At 42.7% G+C, this 10,229-nt stretch overlaps 1 protein-coding gene across 1 annotated transcript in view; it reads left to right on the forward strand.

The window, feature by feature from the left end:
• Nucleotides 1–10,229, forward strand: part of tab2 (TGF-beta activated kinase 1 (MAP3K7) binding protein 2) — a 29,149-nt gene that overhangs the window by 12,446 nt on the left and 6,474 nt on the right. Inside the window, exons 8-9 of the mRNA XM_037686058.1 lie at nt 3,612–3,772; nt 7,218–7,311. Of these exons, the coding sequence (XP_037541986.1) occupies nt 3,612–3,772; nt 7,218–7,311 (255 nt within the window). The remainder of the gene's footprint in view (nt 1–3,611; nt 3,773–7,217; nt 7,312–10,229) is intronic.

Below are 10,229 nucleotides of genomic sequence, written 5' to 3' on the forward strand. Positions count from 1 at the left end.
CATGCCACGATGCTACATGCCACGATGCTACATGCCACGATGCTGCAAGCTACGTTGCTGCATGCTATGATGCTACACGCCATGATGCTGCACGCTATGTTTTTGCATGCTACATGCCACGATGCTGCACGCCACGATGCTGCACGCCACGATGCTGCACGCCACGTTGCTGCATGCTACATGCTACGATGCTGCACGCCACGATGCTGCACGCCACGTTGCTGCATGCTACATGCTACGATGCTGCACGCTGTTGCATTCTTTAACAGGCCATCATTAACAATATAGATAATAGGGCATTAACAGAGTACGCGAGTAATCTACACATCGATTGCTAGGACCTCTATCGAGGTTAAAAATGTAACGTTGAGTATCCGTAGTGATGTCATATTATGTGACCACCGTATGACCGTAGGGGGCGGTGTTGCACTGTTGCAGGTCACAGAGTATGGTGTAACACCGGGTCCAATCCACCGAACCAGAACCAGCTTCCTCTTGTTTCACAAACAAAAAGCAAAAAATATTCATCTCTAAACCTATAAAAAAATCTATAAACATATTAATCTCTAAAACTAAACTTAATGCACCACAGCTGGCGGTGGTGCGGGGGGGGGTAAGTTTCGTTTTTGACGTGCTGCACGTTTATTCACGTTTGCAGTATAATAATAAAAACTAATAGTTTAGTTTTTCCTGTGACTTATTTGCAGTATGATAAATGGTAGGAGCATACGCTCCCAATGTTTTTTTTTTTCTTTTTTGTAATTACCTTTTTTTGTGGTTTTATTTATTTATTTATTTTTGTATCTTGAGATCTATGACGTCATCAAATACTCGAGTTCTACTCGGGTTTTATTTTGTTCATGTGGAGTTTAAAAATGATATACTCGTTCAACCCCTAATAGATAAACACGTTTTTAAAGTTTTACACTGATTAAAAAATAGTTCCTTTCTGCATACATGGGAGAATAGATTTTACCCCTGACCCCTAACAGAGTGCGTTTGTTTTCAAACCATACGATCCAGACTGATGAGAAGTAAAATGCTGGGTTTTCCCTTTCAATTGCTTTATTTACATTCTACCCAGGGCTCCTTTACTAAAGCTATATATTGTTTATGTCAGTAATAACACTGTTTTGAATGCAGTCATGAGTTCTGGTGTTCATACGTTGTGGAGAGGTGCTCTCCATGTTTTCTGGATGCGGTGGATAAAAGAGTTGGCTTGCTGAGCGAGGACCACTGCAATGACTACAGCGTGACTCCTCCGTGCTAAATTCTCTGTTTCACCCATCAGCTGCTGACGACTGATCCTGTCGTGAGTCAAAGAAGTTGGGCACACTGTTGTTTCCTTTTTTGGGCTTTTGTCTGTGCGTGTCATCTGCTTTGGCTCCTGCAGTGTGACGACTACCACGAAGAGGGGCCTAACACCGGTCACCTTTCTTTCTTGCTCCTCAAGTTTAGGTTTTGCACTTTAAAAACCTGTAAATTGACTCTTAATGTTTTTACTTGACCTAATCGTCTTCAGAACTGATTGAGACACACATGCCGCTGTGTAACAGTTAATAAAACGTTGTATTTATTTCTTACAATCAATAGTATGTTGTTTTGCAGCAGAGTACAGTTTTTGTTGTTACACAACATTTCTCCTAATTGGCAAGTGAGCACATGTTAGAAATGCAGTCAGAGGTGTTTGTTCCTAAGTACTCAGTACTGTCAGACAATACAAGAGATCCTTAATAAGAAGTGAACGTTTATAAATCAGTCTAATTCATCAGATAAGAACAACTTTAAATGACCATAGTGACAATTAAAAGATGATGTTGTGAATAAGAGCAAATTAGCAGCTGGGAGGAATCAAATGGGCAAGAAATATCACGTTTGAGTGAAACAACAGTTTATGTTAATTCCTCAGTAATGGTTCAGATAGTGTTTACATTTCTGAAAAAGAGCTGTGGTATAGATGTTTTTCATTCATTAGCACCAGCTATCCAAAGAAAGATGAATGAGAGGTAACACACTGCTTACCTTTTCACATTTCTACGTTGTAGGCTTGAACCGAACGGCATGGACATTAAATATAACACTGTCATAACTGAAGGAACTGTTTATTTATTCATTCATCAAAAAGAACAAGCACTGAATGAAAAGGGTGCAGAAAGAAGGAAAAACTGTAACATCTGCCCCTTTTCAAACAGCACATAAAATAACTAACACAACAACAACCTGCACTTGAACAAGTTCCAGAGTGAAAACAAAAACTGGAGGCGTCCTTCACCTGCTCCTGCACCTTCTAACAACTTCAGCTGTCGTCGTTTTAACATCTAAATACTTGTAGAAATGTTTCTGGTGATGTCAAGACAAGCCCACGTCCTGTTCCCTGAACTACAGCGCAGCTCCTTCACACTCGTGACAAACGCAGGTTTTACCAACACTTACACTGTTTTAAGGTTATGTTGACTCGCTCGCTCTCTTTTTACACATTTTAATTGAATATTTGGGGCTAATATTTTTATGAGCTTTATGCATGACTTGTAAAATACTATATTCAACCAAACCGTAACATTTTAATAATTTCAACAGATGAAATAATATATTTGTTGGTGACCACAGCACTTCATAATAATAATTCTTATAGCTCTTTTTGTAAAATACAAACAGCATTTGTAATTGTTTTTCATGATTTTCCACTAACTTCAGTACAATAGATTAATATGGAACAATCATTACATTATACAATGTCTACAAAGCTTTGTCATTCATAAACTCTTTTCCTTTACACAGTAATGCAACTGATTGTTATTTTATTTTGAAGTATTTGACATGAGATTTCCACGTCAGCTTGATGAGCACAACGATGCTGCTGCCACATTTTCTGCGTTAGTTGTAAAGACTAGGATGAGGTCCTGCCATTAACTGGACACACGTGTTCCAACTACATGATCATGTTGCCACAACGTGCGTCCTGCAACGCTGACCGGAAGGGATTGGAAACGATTGGAGGAACACTCAACAGGTCCAATTGAGCTTGTGTGGGAGGATGCTGGACCCACACACTTGATCCTCAGAGGTCACCCGTGCACATTGTAATGCTTCTACATGCCATGCTTGTAAAGTACAAAAGAATTCTGAATATATGGCCTTTTATAAGATTTGGGAGGATTGTCTTCAACAGACATGGACTGTTTAGGGGCTTCAAAGTTCTCTTTGTGAAGTTTATTTGATGAAGAACTAGGTGCCAGAGACTGTCAAATCAAAGCTAAATAAAGTCCACTGTGGCTTTACGCAGGATCAGGATAAAAAGCTTTGGATTGTAGATCAGCACGTGCTGGAGCTGGGGATGATTTTGGAGCCTGCCCCTAGTGGACAGGAGTGATGTTGCACTCTCAGACATTGAGGCCTAATGCATTTTTCATATTTTGTTTTTCTTCTTCACAGGGTGGTCTTGTGCCCCACTTCACATTTTACTTATGAAGAATTTCTAAACTGTAGTATAGCAATAACAAAAACGCTTGTCATTTTTGAAATTCCTTCTGGAAGCGATCTGTTTTGCTTGTTTCAGTTCAAGTCACCATGTTGGTTTGATTCTAATAAAGTGTGTTTGTGTCTACTCTCAGCTCTGTTGGTACATCAGAAAGCTCGAATGGACAGACTCTGGCATGAGCTGGAAATGAAGAAAAAGAAGCTGGAGAAACTAAAAGAGGAGGTGAACGAAATGGAAAACGATCTGACCAGGAGACGCTTGGAGAGATCCAACTCAGCCTCCCAAATTCCTTCAGTAAGAAAAAATCACACGTTTGAGGAAATTATTTGGTTCATTAGTTGTTTTCTTGCTTCAGGGCGGCTGTGGCTGAGAGGTTAGAGCAGCCGTCCTCCAATGCAAGAGTTGTGGGTTCGACTCCACCAGCAGTCACCTGCTGAAGTGTCCCTGAGCAACACACTGAACCCCTCATTGCCTCTGATGTGTGTCCCATCGGTGTCTGAGTGTGATAAAGCTCTGGTTATTCTTTGTGTAGATCTAGTATAGAGCTGTATGAACGGGTGAATGAGGCACAGATTGCTGTAAAGAGCTCTGAGTGTCGTGATGAGATGGAAAGGAGCTGCATCAGTACAGTCCCTTCAGCTGCACCACCTTCACGTTAGTAAGCGTGTGTGAAACTGCAGGTCCGACAGACCTCAGCCTCCTTCCCTGAAAATAACCACGGCTCAGAACTCGTGCTGTGCCTTATGAGAGGAACAGAGAGGTGCACGTCTCCTCAGCTGTGGAACAAGACGACTACAGCGTTAGCCGTCTTGTTCCACAGCTGCGGACCGTGTCTTTAGCGATAAGATAAGCTGCTGATTTATCAATGTCGCCGCCGCTCTCTGCTCCTGTAAGGCACAGCACGGCTCAATGAGTTCTGACCCGCGGTTTTTTCAGGAAAGGAGGCTGAAAAAACACTTGAAACTGCAGCTGCGACACGCTTCTCATGTTCCACTCCGCTGTTTTGAGTGGTGAAAAGACTCATCGGGGCTGTTTTCAGCATTGTTTACAGAAATCATCTTTCTGCCCTCATCTGACAATTTAAGTCCAAACCATCTCCGAAAGAACAGTCTTTGTTTTTCATTTTGTTCAGCAGCTAAGCTGCTCTTCATATTCTCTACTACTGGGCTCAACGTGTCCTCTCCCTGACGAATTAACAGTAATTACAGGTCCGAACCTGGAAACCCCCAACATTTTTAATTAGTTATGAACGGTCGGGGACGTGCAGGTGAATAAAAACAGCAGAAGATCGGAGCTGAGGGATGTTTGTCCTTTCATGGCTGTAAAAGAGCGTTTAAACCCTGTTTCTGCTGCATGCTGATTTATTCACGGACCCTGCTCTGACACGTCTGCTTTGGGATCTCACCTGTTTGGGTCCTCGGCTGCGCGTGTCCACTGACTGCAGCGGCTGAATGAACGTCCATTCGGGTGATGAGTCGCTTCCTGGCAGCACAGTCCATCTGAAGCTTAGCTGAACTTTTTACCTCTTTCAGTGCCGGTCAGCTCACGGTAAAATGGCCGCGTGCGGCTGGTGAATGTATGGCAGGCCATGTTATCATATAACTGAATCGCGGCTGATTAATTAAAAGCCCGACACCAACCCGGCCCGCCCAACCGGCACATTATCATGGCACGGCCCGCCCTGAATTTGGATCAGGTGGGGCTGGGCTTAGGGCTCGGGTTAGAAATGACGGCTCCAGTTCAGTCCGCACTGAGGGAGCACTGCATGTAATAATGTCCTGATGTAAGCTGAAACGACCGCACCAGAAGCTGAACGCAGCACAGAGGGGTTGGGCATCCACACAGTGAGAGGCTGCTGAAAACTATTGCACAGTTCTGTTCATTGCAGGAAAAGCAAAGAGCAGTAGGTTTGTTTGTCGCACTGGGACTGTTCTGACGATGAGCATTTTATCCATTTGTCCGGTGTCATGGTACATTTTAGCACTTCCTGTTGTGCCAGCTTGTTGTGGCTGCATTCGCCTCAGTTGATCTTTAAAGCGCCGAGTCGCAGCCGACGTCGTCTCCGAGCACTGAACAGAAACGGTCACGTACATAAAAAGTCAGTTAACATCGTACTGCGCTGCTGACCACATTGCTTTTACAATTGGTTTTGTAAATGTTTCCAGCAACAACAAACTATCTGTATCAAATCAACTCGTTTGTTTTGTTTCAGAAACGTTCTCAACTTTTTGAAAATAAACAAATAAATAAATAAAATCATATTTTCTCCTCCAACATAAAACTGGGGTTGTAACTTTAGTTTGGTGAGGTTGGTTGTGTGTCGTTCTGACTGAGCAGGGTGGAACCATGGTTTGGTTCATCGTTTCTGGGGACGTCCTGCAGACGAGCAGCCTGCCACAGAGGCTTGTCTTAGTGTTGCAGTTTACACGTTTCTCTGTTACTAAATAAATACAACTAGGAACATAAGTGAGGTCATTTAAAAAACTTCCACCAGTCACAACAGAAGTTGCCTCAAAGCACTGTACAAAATATCCACATACGTAAAAGCCAATCAGTCACAGTTCTGTATCTAAGGAAGCAGCAGCTTGTGTTGAATCTTCATCTCAGCCTCCCATCCTGAGCAAGCCCAGTGGAGACAGTGGGAAGAAAAACTCCCTTTAACAGGAAGAAGCCTCCAGCAGAACCAGCTCAGGACAAGAGACCATCTGCTTTGACCAGCTGGTTGAGAGGACAGGGAGGAGAGACAGGGCTGGTTGAGAGGACAGGAAGGAGAGACAGGGCCGGTTGAGAGGACAGGAAGGAGAGACGGGGCTGGTTGAGAGGACAGGAAGGAGAGACAGGGCTGGTTGAGAGGACAGGGAGGAGAGACAGGGCTGGTTGAGAGGACAGGAAGGAGAGACGGGGCTGGTTGAGAGGACAGGAAGGAGAGACGGGGCTGGTTGAGAGGACAGGAAGGAGAGACAGACACAGAGTGACAGGTCCAGATGTGGTTTCTGTAGGAGGAAAGACAAAAAACACGTTGGGATGAAAATAAATACAAACCAGTAAAGACAGCAGCAGGACTAAAGGACAGCTCAGGAAACACAAGCTGATTTGGGCGGCTGTGGTTGAGTGGTTAGAGCCTCCAATACAAGAGTTGTGGGTTTGATTCCACCAGCAGCCACGTGCTGAAGTGTCCCTGGGCAAGACACTGAACCCCTCATTGCCTCTGGTGTGTGTCCATCAGTGTCTAAATGTGATAAAGCTCTGATTATTCTTTGTAGAGATCTAGTATAGAGCTGTGTGAACGGGTAGATGAAGGCACAGACTGTTGTGAAGAGCTCTGAGTGTGTTGATAGAAAGGTCCATTTACCTTTTATCCTAACTACAGGATTTATGAAGAAGGAAAGTCTTAATCCCAGTCTTAAACTGGACAATGTGTCAGCCTCATGGACAGAAACTGGAAGTTGGTTCCACAAGAGAGGAGCCTGAGAACTGAAAGATCTTCCTCCCATTCTGCTGCTGGAAACTCTAGGAGCCACAAGTAAACCTGCAGTCTGAGAGTGAAGTGCTCTGTTAGTAAAATATGGAACAATAAGATCTGTAATATAAGATGGAGCTAGGTTGTTGAGGGCTTTGTAGGTTAGAACAGAATGACGCAATGTTATTTGTTGCTATTCTTACATTAAGTTGTTAAAGTAAATTGTTAGTAACTACTAACTCGGTAAACTAAATCTAACTAGTTTCTTCTTTTTTCCAGATTGACGAAATGAAGCATTTGCGATGCAAAAACAGGGCACTGCAGATCGACATCGACTGCCTTAGCAAAGAAATCGATCTCCTTCAAACAAATGGTATGACTTGTTTTGTCCCTGTGCTCACCTTTTCTTATGTGCTTGCAGAAAATAAAGTCTGAATGTAAAATCTGTTTTCTACGTGCACTGTGTGATCACGTGGCGAGTCGGACGTCCTTGTATGGATCCAGGCCCTGCAGCTGAAGCACACTGCAGGGCCTTTAGGCGTGCATGCTTAGGGTGTGTTCATTGTGTTGTTGAGTACCAGCTCTTCCTCAGTAGAGTTCTGCTGCTTGTGGACAGGGCAGCAGGGGGTTTATACATTTCAAAGACCACTTGAACGCAGCTTACCGTAATTTCTGGATTATTGAGCACACCCATAAGCCATGCCCACTAAATAAAAAATGTGTACATATACAGGCCGCACGTGTCTATAAGCCGCGGTGCCTTGTTGTAACATGAGATATTTACACAGAAAGATATTTTAAACTTTTAACTAAACGCGTATCGTAACATACACACATGCGTACGTTAAATGTTTTTACAGTGACTGTAACAGGGCGAGGAAAAAATAAAACCAGTAGTCTACCAGGAAGTCATTGATCACTGTCTTCATCTTCCTCCTGCACAAGCTTGTACCGTCCTCTTCAGGGAGGCTGTGGCTCAGTGGTTACGGCAGGCGTCCTCCAATGCAAGAGTTGGGGGTTCCAATCCACCAGCAGTCACATGTCGAAGTGTCCCCGGGCAAGACACTGAACCCCTCGTTGCCTCTGATGTGTGTCCCATCAGTGTATGAATGTGATCTAAAGCTCTGATTAGTCTTTGTGTAGATCTAGTATAGAGCTGTATGAACGGGTCAATGAGGCACAGATCGTTGTAAAGAGCTCTGAGTGTGTTGATAAGACAGAAAGGAGCTGCATCAGTCCATTTACCATCATGCAGCAGCCTTTCCTAACACGTTGGTGATGAAGGATCTTTTTACACTGCTCCACTGGCAGGATCCACTGGCAGGATCCACTGGCAGGATCCACTGTCAGACTGAAGCAAACTGCCATGCGGCCAGTTTTGCTGAATGACTTCTCGCCACCATTCATCCAAGGCGCCCACTGAGCTCGGAGTGTCACTTTAAATGCACAAGTTGCACTTATTTTGAGTGGCTGAAAATACTTTGTTGTGCCCCCAGGGAGGGAAAAACCAAGCCCCCCCTCCCCACTGTGACCTGTTCAGTAATTTGATTGGTCAGATTTTTTCACCTTTATTTATGCAGGTAGTGTCATTGAGTCACAAGGACACCCCTGAGAGAGACGTAAATGGGCAGCTACGTGTGGGCTTGACGAGGCTAAATGTTTTGACAACATGAAGCCCATTAGCCATCAAAAAAACACTTGTTTAATCCATAAATTAGCCGCAGCATTGTATAAGCTGCAAGGTTCAAAGCGTATGAACAAAGTAGCGGCTTATAGTCCGGAAATTACGGTACTTCATAATTATGATCTGAATAATTGCAGTAAACTTTCTGTTTTTTTGTTGTTTTTGGTCCCCCCCAAATTTATTTATGCATATTTGTTACACATTTTTTGTTGTCTGGGATCTTTTGCCACGTCTTGCAACTGAATATACAAGAAACCCCAAAATAACAATATTATGTTTTATCGCCTACAAGATATTTTTATACAGATTTTAAAGTTGTAGTCGTTGGTAAAAACAAGCCAAACAACATTTTACTGGTTAAAAATTGTGTGTGAATTGTGTCTTTATAAAGGCCTCTTCTTGTAAATGAAGTGAATCAAAATAATATATATAAAATGTTTCATATTTAGACTTAAATGTGTAACATACAGGTGCTGGTCATAAATTAGAACATCATGAAAAAGTTGATTTATTTCAGTAATTCCATTCAAAAAGTGAAACTTGTAGATTATATTCATTCACTACACACAGACTGATACATTCCAAATGTTTATTTCTTTTAATGTTGATGATTATAACTGACAACTAATGAAAACCCCAAATTCAGTATCTCAGAAAATTAGAATATTGTGAACAGGTTCAATATTGAAGACACCTGGTGTCACACTCTGATCAGCTGATTAACTCAAAACACCTGCAAAGGCCTTTAAATGGTCTCAGTCTAGTTCTGTAGCTACACAATCATGGGGAAGACTGCTGACTGGACAGTTGTCCAAAAGACGACCATTGACGCCTTGCACAAGGAGGACAAGACACAATAGGTCATTGCTAAAGAGGCTGGCTGTTCATAGAGCTCTGTGTCCAAGCACATTAATAGAGAGGTGAAGGGAAGGAAAAGATGCGGTAGAAAAAGTGTACAAGCAACAGGGATAACTGCATCCTGGAGAGGATGGTGAAACAAAACCCATTCCAAAATGTGGGGGAGATTCACAAAGAGTGGACTGCAGCTGGAGTCAGTGCTTCAAGAACCACCACGCTCAGACGTATGCAAGACAAGGGGTTCAGCTGTCGCATTGTTTGTGTCAAATCTTGAACAAGAGACAGCATCAGAAGCGTCTCGCACACAGACTCATGTCCATGCTGCTATTCGATGTGTTGTTTTTGCACTACTAGTGCTTAGCCTATTTTTAGTTAAGTTTTTCTTAGTTCATATCTTAGATCTTATTACTGTTTTTCTTTTACATGTTATACTTTTGGTGGATGTACTGGGACCCTGTGTACACAATTTCGTTCCACCATACCATGTGTTGCATATGACAAAGAAACTCTGACTCCATGCCATGCCACATTGCTGCAGTAATCCAGGCTAAAGGAGCAACAACTAAGTATTGATGCTGTACATGCTCATACTTTTCATGCTCGCACTTTTCATGCTCGTACTTTTCATGTTTGTACTTTTCATGTTTGTACTTTTCATGTTTGTACTTTTCATGTTTGTACTTTTCATGTTTGTACTTTTCATGTTTGTACTTTTCATGCTCGTACTTTTCATGTTTGTACTTTTCATG

Source organism: Nematolebias whitei, chromosome 12, assembly GCF_014905685.2.
Source record: "Nematolebias whitei isolate Nwh7 chromosome 12, NemWhi1, whole genome shotgun sequence".
NCBI lineage: Eukaryota > Metazoa > Chordata > Actinopteri > Cyprinodontiformes > Rivulidae > Nematolebias > Nematolebias whitei.